Genomic DNA, 19,015 nt, shown 5'->3' on the forward strand with positions numbered 1-19,015 from the left:
ACTGGCTGTTCCTTATAACCCTTTTATCTTTTGGTGCTTACAAACTGATAGTTGATCACCATCCTCTTTATAAAACATTAAGTTGTTCTCCATGCTCACTGAGGGTAGGACAAGAAATAATTGGCTTAGTTTGCAGCAAGGGAGATTTAGGTTAGAAATTAGGAAAACTTTTTGACCATAGGGATAGTTGAGCTCTTGAATAGATTACCTACAGACACCATGAAATCCCCTCACCACTGGAGGTTTTTAGCCAAACACCTGTCAGGGAAGGTCTAGGTTTACCTCAGTCTGGGGGTGGGACTAGATCTCTTGAGGTCCCTTCCAGCCCTACATTTCTATCATTCCATGGTTATCTGTTTAAAATGATATGATTGGATATGGTTAGCGGCAATAAGGTTAAGGTTCAATTTTTCTACACTGCAACTGGTGGAAATCCTTCTTTGTGTCTTCTGGGAGTCATCCAAATTGTAAAAGACCTTTGATCTAAATTCACAAAACTGATAAGTGTTTTCAAAGGAGAGAAATACTCTACCTACTCTGTTGTAATGATAGGAAATATCCTGATTTACTGAAGTTAAACACAGTTCGATAGATACGTGTTCAGCATCCTCGAGACCACGTCAATAAATGTTTCACATCTGTGGCTGCAAAGACAAATATCCACCATAGAAGTGTGGATCATACTTAGGACAGAATTAAGAGGAATGGGAAACTCCCCACTTGTATTAAGTTCATGAATTAATTATTTAAGGAAAATGAAGTGGCTGAGATGAATTGATTAAAAGTTAATGACTGCCAACAACTTTTATAATACCAGCGTAGACACATACTATTTATTTGGAAAACTGTATTTCTTCCCAGCCAAGAATGACGCCATTATATTTAAATGGATTTTCATGCATATGAGTACACTGGATATTGAGTAGTGCTAGGGACCACTGCAAAATGACAAGCTTTGACCAAAGGTGTAAGATAACCAGAAAACCACATTGGAAATAGAAGACCACATAACCAGATTATAGACCTAGGAAAACAAAGGCTATGCACCATGTCCATCAAACTATGATCTACAGAGCATCAGCGAACAAATATGCTGCTTTCTGTATGATAATGGCTTATAATAATGTTCTGTTTGTTTTATGGGATGAATGTGCAACCCCTTGTCCTGAGCAGTTAGAGCCAATCATGACATGGAAAACCCAGCGGTATTATTCCACCAAGAAAACAGCACCTGTGTTGAAATCTCCACTTGGATCTGCTAAAGGCATTTTCCAAAAGATCAGACATTAGAACAAAGCTCAGGAAGTTAAACTTTAACTCAGCCACATTGCCCTCCATGTGTACAAGTATACCATGACCAGAATACACAAGGACTGCAAACCATGGTGCATGTATACATTTTGGCTGAGGCTGTGTCTACACATAAACTTGCACTGGTTTAATTAAACTGGTTTAGCTAAACTGAAGCAAATCCCTTCATGGACACTCTCTCTTACTTTGGTTTGAGAGGCCTACTTTGCTTTAGCTCCAGTCTGTTTCTAATCAACTTAAGCTAACCCGAAATAAGCTTAGTTTGAATTGAAATAAGTGTCCATCTTACATAAACCAGTTTAAAATCAATTCTTAAATTAAACCAGTTCACATGTGTGTAATAGTCCTCATAATACTTAGCTCTGGTAATGCTTTTCATCAGTAGCTTAACAAAGAAGGTCAGGATCATTATCCCCATTTTACAGATCACCAAAGTGACTTGTCCTAGCTCACCCCGCAGGCCTGGGTACTGAATCATGTAGATGAAGAGTTAATACTGCCATGAGGGGCTTAACTTTTGCATTTCTTAAGGGTGTGTGTGTGTGTGTGTGTGTTCAAATTATCCATGTTAATGCTGCATTAATGTAAGGGTGGGTTTTTTGCATTTAATGTACATGCTTATTTCAGACTTTCAGGTCATTGTGCAAGACAACAGATGATACTGGCTCACCATGTAAGTAATATACACAGATACCCCCAAATTCTGACAACAACCAACCACCCAGGCGTTTATGATCTTACTGACATAACCACACAGTGTTAAAATATTTTTTGTAAGGAAACAGCCTTCAATTTCAAGCTTCCACAGAGTAATTGAAAACAAGGGTAAGTTCAAAAGACAAAAAGATCTGATGTACATATTTTAAAAATACCTTTTGTCAGCATCCTCTTAAAGCTCCTTATTTCCAAGAGCCTGGAGCTCTGGCAAACATCTGTAGCAGCTGAGTGACGGTTCCATCAGTGTCATGGCAGCAGCTCCGTGTGTGTGTGTATTGTTAATTCAGAGATTTCTAGGGCCTCAAAGGGAGACACAATAAAACCCTCTCACACTAGAAAAGAGCTGGCACTTTATTAACATTTTGTAACTAATAAATACATTACTGACAGCCAATAAATTATTACAAACACTAACGATCTATTAACCAGATGGACAGTCACTCCCCGTACAAAATTACAGTTAATACAAGTTGGGCCATTGAACATGCACGAGAAAAGATTCAGCAAGGAATCGACAAAAAGAAAAATCTTAGCAGACGTCTGCGTACCTTAAAAAATGAAAAGGCCCCGGGTGCTGCTGTGGGGAGGGGAGATGGTGGGGAAGTTGGAGGACAGTTATGGGCCACAGTTTCCGGTGAATAGAAACAAACGGTGGTGATGTGTATGATTCTAAAAGCTGCTATTTCTCTATTTAGTTGGAGGGGAAAATGGACGGGGGGTGGGGGAGGAAGAGAAAGGAGAAGGAAAATGGATGAGGGGAAGAGGGATAGCTCAGTGGTTTGAGCATTGGCCTGCTAAACCCAGGGTTGTGAGTTCAATCCTTGAGGGGGCCATTTAGGGATCTGGGGCAAAAATTGGGGATTGGTCCTGCTTTGAGCAGGGGGTTGGACTAGATGACCTCCTGAGGTCCCTTCCAACCCTGAGATTCTATGACTTTACCTCAGTCAGGGGAGCGTTATGAGCAAGGGCCTAGATTACAGAGGGAGGCGCAGGTGGTAACAAATGAGGAATACATTCGGTAAAGAACAAACTTTTTTTTCAATGTAGTAAAGAGCCTGTCTTAAACATCCCGATTTGTTTCCCAAATTAGCATGTAAGGGGTGGCTTAAACAGATCTACATTCGGGTTTGGTGTGGGCCATTTGCGAGGTTTGTTTTGTGGTGTCTCCAAACCCCAAGTTGTCTGCCCCATTTACATCATCTGCCCATGACAGTGCTGCATTGTGGGAATAAATGGGTGACTCTCCTGTTGCCCTAAGTGCCGGGCACAACCGTTGTAGGAGAGACCTGTGACAAATCAGGCCTGCCCTATGAAATGCAGGTTCGCCGTTGTCCTTGCCTCCGGTAGTTGGGAGTCCTCTCAGCCCTACGTTATTGCCATAGGTGTGCTGTGGGGGACCACAGTTGTCCCCGGCTAAAGCGTAAAATGGACTGCAAGACCAGGGTGCTGTCCAGCCAGTCAGTGCTGGCGAGTGAGCGTGGCACTGGAAATGCTGGTTACCGAGGCAGCAGTGAAAGTCTCATTGTCACCCCCTGGGGCAGGAGGGGCTATTGGCACAGTGTCACTTGTTAACATCACATGTCAATTGCGTGTTGGCCATAAACCTACTTTCTAGAAGCACTTCAAGGGGGAAAAAATATATGGCAGCAAACCTTCACCTTCACCTTCCCTGACCACCATTTCCTCCTCCCCTTTCCATGAGGTGGAGTGGGCTTTGAAATGCATTCACCCTTCCCCATTGCCATGTCCCCTCACAATATCATGCTGCCTAGTTTGGCTGTGGGACCTACACAGCTAAGCCCCCATGACAGGCCATCCCTTACACCTCCTCTCTGGTAGTCACATGAAGCAAGGAAGTCAGTGATTCCTCTAGCTCTCTCCTTAGGGCCAGGGAGTTGCACTGCCTATTCCCGCGCCTGTTTCTGACATCTCTCCTGACAGGGAAGAGCGTGACATGCCCTCCCCCGACAGCCCTCTGACTCGTCCCCTAAGTTGGAGTAGCCCATCCTCCCTCTGAATGTCTCCTCCAATGTCTCAAGGATATCTGATGGCTTTTGAGGCTCCTGTCTTTGGAGGGTTAACATACAAGGCAAAGGGTAAAAGTCCAACCCCTTCTTACTGCAGAACTCACACTGCAGGGGAACCCAGCTCAATGGAAACAATCAACTGTCCTGTCAGCTCAAACTCCAGATTCTTCTCAAACCCTTCCATCCCAGAATACAGGGTGCTGGCTGAGAAGTTTCTTTCCCACTTTGATCACCAAAACAACAGCAGTCACAGCTGAGAGGCAGGAGTGCTTCAGGACAGGTACTGTGATATCCTTCTGTTGCTGCTGGAATGTGTCAGTAGCTCTCTGACCTGCCTTCAGCTATTTATCTCAGCATGACTGAGGGCTCTGGGGGAAATCGGAGAGAAACACACAAGGCCACCTTTTGACAAGGAGTGCCATTCAGCCTCCAAATCTGCACCCCTAGCGTGTCTGCTGGACATGTGCAAAGACGGGTCTTGGGCATGCAAAATGGAGGTCTCCCTATTAGAGGCTACATCCCAGTGTTGGAGTTGCAGAAGTGCAGCTGTGTCTCTATAACCTACTCAGGTCCAATAGTGGCCATTTGTCTTTGGAGGTATGCTACAGTGCCATGCCGTTCTTGTGGATCCTTCTGTTCAGAGGATCACTTCATTGCTAATGTAACTGGAAGTAACACAGTTGGCTTGTTGTGCCACCTTACATCCAGAGTCAGGAATTGAACCCAGGTCTCCCAACTCCCTATCCACCGGACCACCTGTCTTCCAGTTATGGTACTACCAGTCAGGATGCCACAGCTAAGGCCGTAAAACCTTTATTATTCCCTTCTGAAACCCTGTTCCTAGTTGTTCTGAAGTACCTCAGACACTCCGTTTTGGGGATAATATGATACCTGTGATCAAACAAGTGCTAGGTAACCCCACACTTACAAGTAATTTTTTGGTCAGGAAAATCTGATCTATTTATTGATCGATTTCCACAAGCCACTTCAATGGAGCTAGGCTGATATTTCATAATGCTTCTTTGCCTGGGCCTCTGACTGGCTTGGTCTGCGACCTTACGCTGAGAGGCGTGGCCAGCGCATTGGGTATATCTGGGACTGCATCCAGACCCTAGAGAAGAAAGAGCAGGCTATGATGGCAAAGGCAGCAAGGTGGCCAGTTCAGTGGGGAGAAATTCACAGTACTCGTGGTATTGCTACACCTCATTCCATTGTAGTTGGTGGGAGGTAGAAATGATCCACAGGAAAAGACAAGGCATTAAATTTTCCACTGCAGCCTCACAAGCCAGATATACGCCTCCCATACCAGAGACGTGAGATCATAGTGGGCGCAACAGAATGCCCTCGCAGAACACCCTGGGGTCTGGAGGAGTGCACTGGCGGAGAAGCAGTTAAATACCATATATCCTAGATCAACAGGGATCTAATTGTAATGAGGCCACTATAAGGCAGAGCATAACAAAAAGACTGACTTCCGCTGTGAACTATGTATTCCTGATTTAGTGGAACAGTGGACCTCTCTGAGTAAAAATAAAACCAAACCAAGGGGGAGGATCATAGACCCTCCTAAGCAAGCATGTACTTCTGCCACTCTCAAGACCACTGGCAGTGCCAGCAGCTCACTGGTCTCTAGCGACTATTGCTTTCAGACTGGATCCTATCAGTGACTATCTGGGCTCTGGTCAGATTCAGACTCCTGGTTCTCCCATGTCAGTATGTTTTCTCTGTGGGTCTCCTGTATGACAGAACAGGGTGTGGAGGTTTTGTTTTCTGTGGCTTGTCCCAACAACCCAAAGGCCAAATGTGTATCTCAGTCAGTATTTAAGCTGTGGAAGGAGGCAACTTCCATTAGTGCTTAGTACAAAGAAAGGAGCAGGCTGATCTGCCCTGTAGTGGCTGGTATATCTGAACAGCTGCTGCCTCTGCTACTGCTGGTGTCCATGCAAAGTGTGAGCTACAGCAAGGTACAAAGGGGAAATCGATCTTGAATGCCCACAAGGACAGAATGACTGGACCAGGCGGGGGAAAAGCTGGCTGGCTATTCTAGGGCACTGTGAAGGCAGGTGCAAACAAATATCATCCAATGTATTAACAGAGTCCTTCACTGTGTCCCTGTCCTGAGGTACTGCTGCAGGGAGATGAACACATTTAACTTCTGCTGCGACAGATCCAGTCTAGAGCTGTGTCACATTTCACTGTTATGAATCATATGCTACTTGCTCATCTGGGATAGATCCCTTGCCATGTCATCCACTGCATCTGAGATTTGCACAATGCCACTAGTAATTTGAAATCCAAGTTATGGTAGCTCTAGCATTGGGCACCAGACAGCCCCTTTAATCTAGAACTGGTCCTAGTGAAAATACCTCAGTTTTTCTTCTAGTTCAGTAATGCGGAGCTGGCTATGTTTGTGAAGAACCTGTTTGGGTTGTGACGACAAAAATCACTGTCCAGGAAGCGGCAATGAATAGCTTTGCCTGAATTTGCTGCAGTTTGCACAAGTTCACCATACTTTTCAGTGCAAGTGAAAGGTCCCTCTAGTGAGTTCTTGGGTTGCTGGCTTGAACACAGAATTGTCTAGTTTCAGAATCACATTCCCAGTGTAAAATCTATGCGGGTCACGGGCCTGCATCTGCCAACATCCATGATACCCTATAATGGCAGCAGCTCAGAAACCATAACTTACAATAAGACTGTATTCCCCTCTGATAGTTCCTGATGGAAAACGAAATGGGGGGCATAAACATGGCCAGCTCTTTAGTTTAAACTGGACCTATTTGTATTTCCCTTCTTCAGCGATGGTGGGCCTCTCAGGAACTCTGCCACGTATGTGTGATGTGGTTGCTGTGGAGATGGTGCACAAGTAATATGGGCTTGAGTGTGTGACCAAACTGGGAGGAACTAGTCTAAGGGCCTGATCCTGAGAGGTGCTGAGCAACCACTATTCCATGAGCTCCAGACCTCTCAGTATCAAGCATGTTATATTTATTCCCCCCGCAAACATGTCTTGAATTCTTGGTCACCCTCTTAAAGATTCACCTGCCTGGCACAGACGAAATTGCGGTCCCATGTATTGTACTATTTTTATCCAATCAACCTCATTAATAACCAATCCCGCTTCCTTTGAAGTCAATGGCAAAACTCTCATTGACTTCAATGGGGGCAGGATCAGTCCCTTAGTGTACATCTGTTTCTTTGGCAGATATCACAGGATACTGCTGCATGTGTGGTTTGTTCAACGAAGGCCCATTGTTACGGTCTGTGGAATTCTCATGATTTCTGGCAAGTACTCAAATTTTGCGACTTCTGAGGTTGCATCCTGCAGTCTTCCCAGGGGCAGACCTGGTGAGAGCACTGCACTTGAAGTGACTACATCACTGGGTTCAGTAATGTTGGCAAGCCTTTGTTTAAAGGTGGAGGTTGACATGGTCACCTTATGACGTAAGAGTGTGTGTGTGTGTGTGTACACACGTGTGAGAGAGAATCCGTTCTGTGATTCACCTAGATGCTGAGATGCGGGACAGTTTATACTTCAACAAGATTTGTGGATGGGATTTGTCATCAAAAGACAAGTGGCAGAAGCAGTGGGAAACCTGTGGGGTCAAGAATCAAGACCTGATTACGGATCCTACGACCAGCTTCCTGCCTTCACCACCCCACATAAGACCTGGATCATAGCGTACCCCCCATCAGAACCTCATACAGATGCTGCAGTTACCTACTACGCAATTGGAAAATGAAAGGCAGCTTCCATGGAGAAGCCATTCAAACCATGGAATATCTAGTGAACTGCTGCCCTCTCAGATCCTTCTCCAGAGGGACAACCTGGATTCATTCCATGTCATTGCAAGCCATAGAGTGAAGGACAAATCTGAAAGATGAAAGAAGATGAATGGGCAGGATTTTCAAATGCACTCAGTGCTGGACTCTTTCTGCTCCCATTGAAGTCACTTAGAATGGTGTCACTTAGCCAACAGAAATAGGCCAACACACAATGCTTTTGAAAATGAACACTCTACATGTCTCATTCAAAGCAAAATATCCAGTTTGGCTGATGATTGTACCAACCGACTGAGAACCAGTTACAAGAATACATTCTTTCACAGGGTGCAACCTTCATACACAGCAACTATTCAACTATTAGAATTGGCTGTGGATTATTTAGTTATAAATTTTAAAAAAGCCATGTATAGTTTAAGAGAAAATACCATGTAGACTCCCATCATTAATAACTAACTATATGGCTAAATTAATCCTCTGCGACTGATTGGTAGTTACTCATGTACTCACTAAGACCTGCTCTTGCTCCCATTGAAGTCAGGGCAAACTGATTCTCCTCCCATTTACACTGATCTAAATCAGCAATAACTCTGTCAGGAGTCTCATAGGCAGACTTGAAGCAGCTAGTGGCATTCCGTATGCACCATCAGTACCAAATCCTGAGCATAAAGTGGTGTGACTTTGTGTTAAATGCCCTAATCTTGCAGAGATCTGGCTTTCCTTCTATTGCTCAGTATATTCAAAAGCGGCACTGCATGCTCTCTGGCCATGTTGTCAGGATAGACAAAAACACCTGACACAGCATGCGCTCAAACTGCCTATCAATGCACAAAGGGGTGCATGCCCTGACCCTACCTGGCACCACCCATGGGGCCGCCCCAGAGGTTCTTGGATTCGCAGGGTTGCACCAGATCTAGGAACTTCACTACACAATGCCTGGTGCAACGCCATTATTCATGGTCCCTCTGACTGGTGCAGTCATCCTCTGTGGAGAACATGTGGTGATGATGTCTGTTTGAAATAATTTCAAACATCAATAGTTAAACTAGTGCAAAATTAGAGGAAGTAAAAGGAGTTTTGCCACAGACTCCAATGGCAACAGGAAGAGAGGGCTGACATGTCACTTCCTTGTAACTTTGCAGGAAAGTGTAACTACTATGTAATAACAGGTTTAATGAAGTAAAATGTGTATATTAGCCAAGAAGTTGTTCTACTTAGGCTTTGTAATACAGAATGTAATTTTTCAGGTTAAATCCCATAATAGTAATTTTGAAGACATTACCAAATAATTACTCCCTTAGAACTTAGCTTATAATTACGCAGCACGTGGCCAGTACATAATTATGGAGTTATTACATGGGTATTTGTGTCCTGTAAAACAAAACTGTAATGACTGACAATACAGCAGAAACCTCCATCCCATCCCTATACTGACCACTCTCCACTGTCATGGAACAGCTACGGGGCATGACTTGGACACAGTTCAGCTGTCGTGTAAGTGGACACAGCTCCACTGAAGTCAGAGGCACAATAAGGCTTGCTTTGGCTCTGTGTGTGCAAATGCTGTTGGGGATTCTGGGTAGCCTGTGAGGTGAGTCCCAGACAAACAAATGGGATTGCAAAAGAAGGCAGCCTACTGTTGGGATGTCCTGTCTCTTTAAATGTTTGAGCACTGCTCAGTGCAAAGCCTCACTTTCGTGTTAGATTCAGTTTTGCTGCAAGAACAATAAAGTGAGCACAGAGACAGCTGTGTTTCTATCCGCTCCTTTTGTGTCTGCATCTCTCTCCTTCTCTGCTAGCTCTAAATATAGTGATGGGCATGAGCTGGTCCAAAGAGGAATGGGATAAAATGAGGCAAAAGAAGATTTAGAAGTTTGCCCAATATTCAAACAGGGAGACCAGTTTGATGGTGGACCAGTTTCTCCAAGGGAGGCTGTGGAAGACTGACCAGCTGATTGGACAAAGCTCTAGAGCAGAAATTGTAGGGTATAATCCTGAGGTGGCAGGATTAGATTACTCAACAAATCTTTTACTTTTCTTTGATTCTAGACTAGGCTCCTCAGGCTGTAAGTAAAAGTGGAGGTGTGACTTCTGCCTGTCAAAATGTTTATTAATAATCTAGTAGATAAATTTCCAGTACTGTTTTATTACTACTCTGAGGCCCCAACTGTGCCATCTTTACCCATGGTGAGTAGCACCTTACTATGTGAGTAGTCCCACTGAAATCAATGGGATTGTGTGCGTAATAAGTTACTACGCATTGTCAATAAGGTTGCCACAAGTAGGCACTGAGTAAGTATTCGTGTGCCGCCATTCAAATCCTCGCTCTAACCTAGTGTTTTTGTATATAATGAAACCACAATGGCTTTAATCCAAGTACATAGATGGTTGCATTTTCATGGAGAAAACATATCATAGAATGATGGAAGTGTAGGACTGGAAGGGATCTCAATAGGTCATCTAGTCCAGTCCCCTGAACTCAAGGCAGGACTATGTAATAACTACATGCTTCAAAGTCATGACCATTAACTGCACAACAGCTGTATACAGAACATGGGCATAAATCAGCGTAGCTCTCTTGATTTCAATGGATCTAGGCTGACTGAGGAATTGAACCCTGTTACCGAAGGCATGGCAAGTCAAGGGCCTCAGTTTTTGCTGATGCTGACAGCCCATTCCAACTCCTGCAGTGTGACGTCTTCATAGGGGTTAGCGATATGGTGCTGGGGACTGGAATCATTCCAAACATATAGAGCTCTCAAGATACACTAGTAGAATAAAAAAGCATCTGTGGCCATTCTCCATACTAGCATCCAAGAGCAGGGTGGTATAAATTAAGCTGATTTTTCACTAGTTATTAGACATCATGCCATCCCTCTCCCCCCCACCCCAACATAATTTTTGTTGTGATTTCAAGTACCAATGCAAAGTACATGCTACACGGTGTGCGTGTGTTTTTTGTTTATAAATAAAAATAACTCTGGGGACTGTAAGGGATTTGAAGGCGGAAGGATGCCTGTCTTATTGTGCAACGAGGGCTTTAGTGGGGGGGGGACGACTATATCTCACTATTTTAGTTATACACAGTTCCTGCACTTACAACTGTTGCTTAAGAAAGAATAAGCATTGGGCAACAGGTTGGCTGCTCAAGGCAAACCCCCCCCCCCCCCCCCCCCGGAAAAGAATTGGGAGGAACGACCGAGTCTAGTGATGAGTAAGGCCTTGAGACAGATTTTGGAGGCAAAGTCTATAGAAGATCATCAAGTAGAAATCATAATAATATTTAGTCCTTGCACAGAGTTTTTCACTTCAAGTGCTATGCAAACATTTATTAGTGAATCCTCACCACTCTTCTGTGAGGCAGATAAGGATTATAGGCAATTTCAATTTGAGAGGCTGAGGCAGGCAGGTTAAGTGATTAGCCCAGAGACACAGAGGAAGCTGTGGGAACCAAATGCATAGCTCCCATTCCTGAGCTCAACCTACTGGACTCTACCATGTTTGTGTTTAAATGCATTATTATGGCACTTAGGAAACTATTGTGTTTATAATAGTTTAGTCCAGGTTAATTTAAATCCAACTATTTACTTCACCCTGATCTATTTTACTCTGGAAACCCCATATAGTATCAGCAATTCTGGAAAAAGGGAAGAAAAGTCTAAGAAAACATGCATGGCTAAAAAGGATCCTATATCCAGTCAACATAGAAACCATGAAAGATGCTTCCTGGCTGGTCTTCTGAAGGGGATCAGATGCCCAAAGGAGACTGACTCCCTTTAAGGCAGGGGTTCTTAAACTGGGGGTTGGGACTCCCAGGGGGTTATGAGGTTATTACATGGGTGGGGGGGTCACAAGCTGTAAGCCTCCACCCCAAATCCTACCTTTCCTCCAGCATTTATAATGGTGTTAAATATATAAAAATGTGTTTTTAATTTATAAGGGGGGGTCGCACTAAGAGGCTTGCTATGTGAAAGGGGTCACCAGTACAAAAGTTTGAGAATCACTGCTTTAAGGCATTGTGAATTAAATGTTGGTCCCATTCAAGTCAATGGGAGTTTGCCATTGATTTCACGGAAGCCAGGATTTCACCCTATTATTTTTGAAACACTGCCAAGGATAAATTCCAAGACCAAAAACTCAAAGAACAGGGAAAAATAATAGTTCTCCCTCCATCAGATCCATCTTTGTTATGCAAAGCTGTGGGAAGTACCCAGCTTGGGCCTAATTTTCACAGTGCATTTGTGCATGCTTAATGGTGAAGCCTCCTTTGGGTACAAATGATCTGATTGGTGAGTGCAAAATGAGATTTGATACACCTGCACATGACTAATTAGGTTTCCAGACATACAAGTATGCAAATTTTCATTTTGTGTATGCATTCATCCATGTGTGCGCAAAGCAGAAATGCATAGGGACAAATATGGGAGAGACTGAAATGGGACCACATTGGGTCAATTGTTTCTTGAGGTAGGCTGTTGAGTGGTGTATTTTTTTTTCTCCCCCAATTTGCTCTGGTTTTAAATCTCTTTTTAAAATCCTTTTGAATATAGTGTTCATTACAGACTCCTGTATTAACCAGGGCAAAATCCGGCAGTCTTTGACAGCTTTCTCAAGCAAAATCTCCCATGAAGTTCATTGGAAACTTTGCCTGAATGAATTCTGAGTCAGGACCATAGAATTCAGCCCCCGGAGATCAATCCATGCTGATTACATAACACACAGCCCATTTGCTATCCTGCAAAAAACCTACAGGAGAGATGATTCTGACCCAGAACACTGTATTTGAAAACCCCTGAATCTTTGAAGAGGTTTGGATCTGGATCTAATTCCAGATAAGAACTCCATGGCCTGACACTCAGTTGCCCTGCATGTCGCAATGTCATTTACAGCAGCATAAAGTGGGTGCAAAATGCTATCAATCAGATTGGCCACAACTGGCACCCACCCCGCACAAGGTACAGGGCAGTGGAGAATCAGGCCCGATGCCTCAGAGCCATCTTGAATAAGAACACCGATTCAATTACTGTACTTACTAAACAGGATAATACTCTACTCCCAGCAATGGGGGTGGGGGGGAAGGCCCCAAATTTTATGTGCTACTGAGCAGCTGCTTCTGTTAAACTTCAATAAAGGCCAAAGCTTTTTCTATCAGCTGTAATGAGATAAAGTCTTTGGTGTTCTATGCTATGTATGTTTGGCATTTCACTTTATGCTAAATAGTTTTATATATAGGCGTATGTGTATGCCCCAGTATCTATCTATACATTTTTAGATAAATGGATGTTATTTCATAGCTCTGTTCTTTAAATTATATCCATCCCCTTCACATTAGTCATCAGCACCAGCGTGTAGCGCAATGTACTGAGTGTGTCATATTCAAATTTTTGGCCCAGATTTTAGAAACCAGTACAAATTAATTTGCCCAAGGGCAACATTTTACTAGGGGTATCCCTGTCATCCTCATCTGCCAAATCACCTCTAAAAACCAGAGAGCTGAGGTGGTCTTTTGGGACCATGCAGGCTTATTTCCTGGCAGTACTTTCCTCAAAAATTGAAATTAGAGGGGGTGTTCAAATTTATGGGTGGGGGTGCGTGTTGGAAAATGACTAAATTGGCAACACTGTATGTAACTAGTTGACCCCTGAGAGGGGATGGAGGAGCTTGGGGGGAGGTGTAGGAAAATCCCTGCTTCCTGGCTCCCAAAAGCCTTCCAGTGAAAGAGGGGCCTCCAGATTCCCATTGTATGTCATTTTGAACAGGAAGGCAAGGAATTGAGCTCATTAGTTATCTTTCATTTTATCTGTAGATGCTGCCAACTTTAAATTTTCCCTTGTACAATCTCATTGAAATCAGTGGTGTGCAAACAAGAAGCCAGCATGGCCCATTTGTTTTGGTGGTTTTAACTTGGTCCCTTCTGGCTTTAAACTCTATGAAGCTTCCCTGTAGTTGACCTGTTTTTCACATTGCCCACTACCTGACTATGGCCCTGAACCTACACCCACTCGCTTAAGTTCCACTGATTTCACAGAGATACATTAGGCCTTGATCCTGCCAAGACTTACACAAGAATCTACTCCATGATTCCGCCAACTGAGGCTCAAAGGTTGGCACAGGAATACTAAACCCGCTGGCTGACTCTTGATGAATGCTGTCCCTGGGGGAGCTCTTTTGAGTTTCAGGCTGAACGTGGATATTACAGTGCAGGAGAAAGAAGGCTATTCCTCTTCGGCAGTGATGAGCCAGGGACAACACTACAGTACAGTGGAACCACTCCTGCTGCTACTGCAGATACCTGTCCTGCAGGCAGTGATGCGTGACTATAAAATGATAGATATTATTTAATAATGTAGCACTATTTGATTATCACTTATACAGCTATATATTAGCATAAGCTCTGATATAACTGTATAGGGTAACTGCTGCCCTGGTAATTTCTTGCAGCTGGAGGACACTATCAGGATAAACTATTGGTGCAGTTTTAGTCACACAGATATCCCATGCGCACTTTTTTGTTCACCTGGAAGATCTAAATCTTCCCAGACTGTGAATCTTCTCCAGCCTTCCCAGTGTCACTCTTCTCCTCATCCCTGCCTTCCTGCCAACTCAACCAGAGCGGTCTCCCTTCTCCCGACCTTACGTTTCTGTTCCCAATGCCAGCTCCCTGCTCCCCTCCCGCCATACTTGTTTCTTTCACTGACTCCCACATCCTGAACCCAAACAGGACCCTACTTACTATGTTGTGCAGGTCAGTCAGGTCTGGCATTATCTTTTCTGGGCCTGGGGACACAAGCTGTATGAAAATCCAGATCTTATCGGGGTTTGAGATACTTCAGAGTGCCCCAGGGAAATCTCAGCCCACACGAGATAAGTGTACAGCATTCGTGCCAGGACCCCCAGAAAGAATGCTAGACCTCCCAAGGCTCTTTGCATTCATATGTGTCTCCCTGCTGTGGCATTTATATGGTGCTAAACATTGTAGCATATAGCTATAACCCTACTCTGTTATGACTGTCTCCGAAGGTTGGGCATGTTTGGGTCCGGTAGAGAACCCAGCGTTTAGCGCTTGTGAAACAGTACAGGTTTGATCTGGTTCTTGCTATCTAAGGAACTAGTCTGGCACTTTGCAGTTAGTATAAATGGACAGGAAAAAATACATTTTAAAAAACCGTGAAGAATATTTTGATAGTGTCCTGTTCAGCCAATCATCAGCTATCTTTGTATGAAGCCCAATGTAATCTCGCGAGACTGTAACCCAGCCCAGAGACTTCCCGGGAGAGGTCACATAGATGAGGATCATAGGCAGGCCTATGGGTACACATGCAAAATATAGTAAAGAGTTAAGGGTCAGCATGGTCCTCCCTGCTCTCTCCTGTCAGCCAGGGTTTTGGGGTGCCCCCCGAGACCTTTGTAAAATCTGGGTTCACCTGCACTGTTCACCAGCAGGTGCCCTCTTCCCAGAGCCACCATTAGGGCCTCCACAAGGCCTTCTGGGGCAGAGCTTGAAACCTTTCCCCCAGAGGCCTCACCCCCAGCAGTGGGAGCATGCCTGAACTCCCACTCCTCCTCAAGCCACGGCCATCAGCCGTACAACAGCAGCAGAGCCCCCCGCACTCCAGCATCCTGGCAACGCCAACAAGCTGTTGGTGTACCACCACCCCCATCTGCTTTCCCCTCAGTGGCCCCGGTCTTTGTTCTCCTGATCATCACCAGTGCCCTTCCCTCCCCCTCCACTTCTGCAAGCCCCTCTTCTCCACATCCTTGCCCCCTGCCTCTCCTGTTCTCACGTTCCCTTCCTGCTCCATCATGCTGATCGCATCAGCTCCCTACCCCGATTTTCCTAAGAAAATTACATTAGCGTATCAACAACCCATAGCATCATCTACGTAGTTAAAACATTACACTGAAAAGGGATCTTGCAAAATGGCTGCATGTGTGACATGAGCCCCACACAGAGTCCCAGAGCTGAACACTACCAATCTATGGGACGGTTTGGGATCCAGACCCAAACTTTGTGGCTGGCCATTATCTCTACCATAGACCAAACTCAGTCCTTGGATCTGAACACCCCTGCATCCAAAATTACCACCTCTGGCCCATTGCCAATTTCAGTCCTGACAGCTACCAGCAGTCTAGTATCACATCAGTCTTTGCTGTCCCACTCCACGGGGTGTAAATATTTGACCCCTCACCACTTAAACGGAAAGAACCAATCAGTGAGGAGTCCACTAGTCAACTGGGAAAAGCAATTGAGAATGCTATTATATTCATAGAATCTCAGGGTTGGAAGGGACCTCAGGAGGTCCTCTAGTCCAACCCCCTGCTCAAAGCAGGGCCAAGCCCCAATTTTTGCCCCAGATCCCTAAACAGCCCCCTCAAGCATTGGACTCACAACCCTGGGTTTGGCAGGCCAATGCTCAAACCACCGAGATATTTGTGAGGAACTGATAGGTACACCCCAAGCAAATTATTTTTCTAATTCAAGGCCCATCGTTCAGGAAAATTGAAAGCTGTTCCACAAAAGTCTAGCATTGCTTTTCATGGGGCCACTGGTAAGCAACAGCACAAGTGAACTGCATGCTTCTGGTATTGCTGAAGAAGCTAAGTATTTAGAACCCTAATTTTAAAGGCATTTAGGCACCTAAAGACGCCGCTAGGGGCTTAGTGTGATTTGTGTGCGCACACATACACACACTCGACGTACAAAGCAGGCTGATTTCCACTCCCCCCCCCCACACACACATACATACTCATGCGTAGCCTTAGAAAACCTGGTGTCCCAAAGAGACTGAATTATGGCATCCCCCTATGGGGCCTGAGATGGGAAGCTTACTTCTGGTTGTGGGCCACAGTCTCTGATCTGCTCTGTCCACTTTGTACTGCTCACATAGGGCAAAGTGGACAGATTTCATTTGGAAATGTCCCTTTGAGAAGGGAAACTTCTTGCTGATGCGAACCTGGCACTGCTGGGTCCTTTGCCAGTCACCTTCTCCTGGACATGCATAGGAGAGGGGAGAGGGCATGGGGGGGGGCACAACTTCTCCATGCTAATCTTCTGCCTAAAACCCCTCAGGGCCCTTAGGCCAATGGCATAAGTTGGGGCCAGGCTGACACTGCACCCAGCAGTCTTAACTAGCTCTTAGAGAACCCTGCATTTAACAGAGCTCGGACGCAGGAGGAAATTGATCCCAATGTCTCTTGTGCCTTGGTCACCTCTGAGGGACCTTTAAAGTGTCCCTTCATGCCTTCCAGTCCAACACCCATGCCCACTCACTCTCCCTTCTGAGGAACGAGTCCATCCACATCCGTATTCCTTTAGCTACACTAGGAAATGTACTACTCAAAACTTCGTGCAGAACAGTTCTTGCCACTAATGTCTCATTCCATGAGTGTTCCCATGAATGTCCAGAAACTGCCCACTTACAGTACAGTAGCTCTGTAGTAAAGCAAAGAGAACAAGGATGAACTTAGAGTAACAAATGGGTTATTGAAACCATGCTAGAGAAATATATTCAACATTAATTTTGAAAGCGTGAGGTAAAACTGTTATTGGTAACGAATGCCTTTACACAATGCTTAGTAGCTTCTGTTACTGCGTCTTTCTTAGTAAAAGACACTAGCAAACCTCAGTCGGTCTGTTTTAGTCGTTCAAACGTTTGCCCCTCCCCGCCCCAGCAAAATTTCAGAACTCCACCTAACCTGACCTTTCCAACTTTGGGATAGAAACTGGAGCCCGACTGTGCCTCCAAAGTCAGTACTGTGCATCTGGAGTTTCCAAAAAGAATGAAAGAAAAATAACGAGAATTAAAAATATCCCTCAAATTTACGAAGAAACTGCTACTTTGATGCTAAATATTTTTAAGGCGTTGAAAAATTGATTTTTGTTTTTTAAAATGAGCCTTTTTTGGTAGTTGAAATACATTTTTAGTGGCTCTAGTAGTCTGCACTACAGTATCCTGAACAGGGGCTGCCAATCCTAAAACTGAATGGTGGAAAGAGACACAGGGGGGATTAAAAAAAAAAGGGGGTGGGGGGGAGAGACACCTAGGGGAAAGCAGAATTTTCTGCAATGGTTCTTGGGAGCCAGGAGGGGGGATTATGTAATTTCTTCTTCATCTTCATCTTTTGGAGGGAAAAAAAAAAAAAAAAAAAAGGGAGCAACCCTTCAACCTGAATGGGAGAGCGTTTCCTGGAGAGCGTGGGGAGAGCAGCGAGCGGGGTTTAGTAGAGTCCGCATCCACGCAGGTTGTTGGCAATGATGACATCCGTAACAGCATCGAAGACAAACTGGATGTTGTTGGTGTCAGTGGCGCAGGTGATGTGCGTGTAGATCTCCTTGTTGGGGGACTTGTTCTTGCTCTCGTACTGAGACTGGATGTAGGACACGGCCTCAGTGAAAGAGTTAGAGCCTACGAGAGAAGCCAAGAAGAAAGTAAAGCACACATTAAAACAGTCCCAAACCTAGGGCCCGAATCTGCTTCAACTGAAGGCAATGGGAATTTAGTAGCATTATATCATTGTCCTAACATGGCCAGTTCTTACTGGGTACCCTAAGAAATAATCTATGGGTCTGCCCCTACTCTCACTTGCAAGAGTGAAGATAACAGAGTTACACTGATGTAAAATTAGCACAGGAGCAGATGCTTTCCTGCCGGTGAAACCATTCCACTGTGTGATCCCAATGATATTTTCTTTCTGGATTACTGGTACCCTGTATGATCATGCATGAAGGTAAAATGACAGGATAGTGGGCGGTATAGAGGTAGAGGGCAATGAGCACTGAAGTCATTTTAAAGAGGGAAGCAGAAGGAATTCTGTATAATCTTGCCAAAGAGCAGCGACTGTCCAATGAAGTGAGCTGTAGCTTACGAAAGCTTATGCTCAAATAAATTGGTTAGTCTCTAAGGTGCCACAAGTACTCCTTTTCTTTTTGCGAATACAGACTAACACGGCTGTTACTCTGAAGGCTGTCCAGAAAAGTGTCCGTTATTCGAGCTGGCCAATGTTTTCCAAATTTTGGTTTGTTTTACAACATTTTTAATCAATGTTTCCAATTTCAAAGCCAGGATGAACTGTTTGCAAAAATATTCATGAAAAATTCAGCCCATCTTTTCTGACCTTCTCTATAGCTGGTCAAAAGAATTCAAAATTTCTGTGAAAAAATGTCATTCACGTTTAAAATC

The 19,015-nt window shown here is 44.5% G+C and overlaps 1 protein-coding gene across 3 annotated transcripts in view; it reads right to left on the reverse strand.

Annotated features, from left to right (window-relative positions):
- Positions 1 to 19,015, reverse strand: part of GNAO1 (G protein subunit alpha o1) — a 298,793-nt gene that overhangs the window by 25,019 nt on the left and 254,759 nt on the right. The window contains exon 8 of one of the 3 annotated variants that reach the window (XM_037877922.2): positions 3,943 to 18,241. The exons of the other annotated variants lie outside the window; for them this stretch is intronic. Within the exon in view, the coding sequence (XP_037733850.1) occupies positions 18,054 to 18,241 (188 nt within the window). The 3' untranslated portion in view covers positions 3,943 to 18,053. Of the gene's footprint in view, positions 1 to 3,942; positions 18,242 to 19,015 lie in introns of those variants that run through there. 3 annotated transcript variants of the gene reach the window in all.

This window comes from Chelonia mydas, chromosome 12 (assembly GCF_015237465.2).
Source record: "Chelonia mydas isolate rCheMyd1 chromosome 12, rCheMyd1.pri.v2, whole genome shotgun sequence".
In the NCBI taxonomy this organism is placed as follows: domain Eukaryota; kingdom Metazoa; phylum Chordata; order Testudines; family Cheloniidae; genus Chelonia; species Chelonia mydas.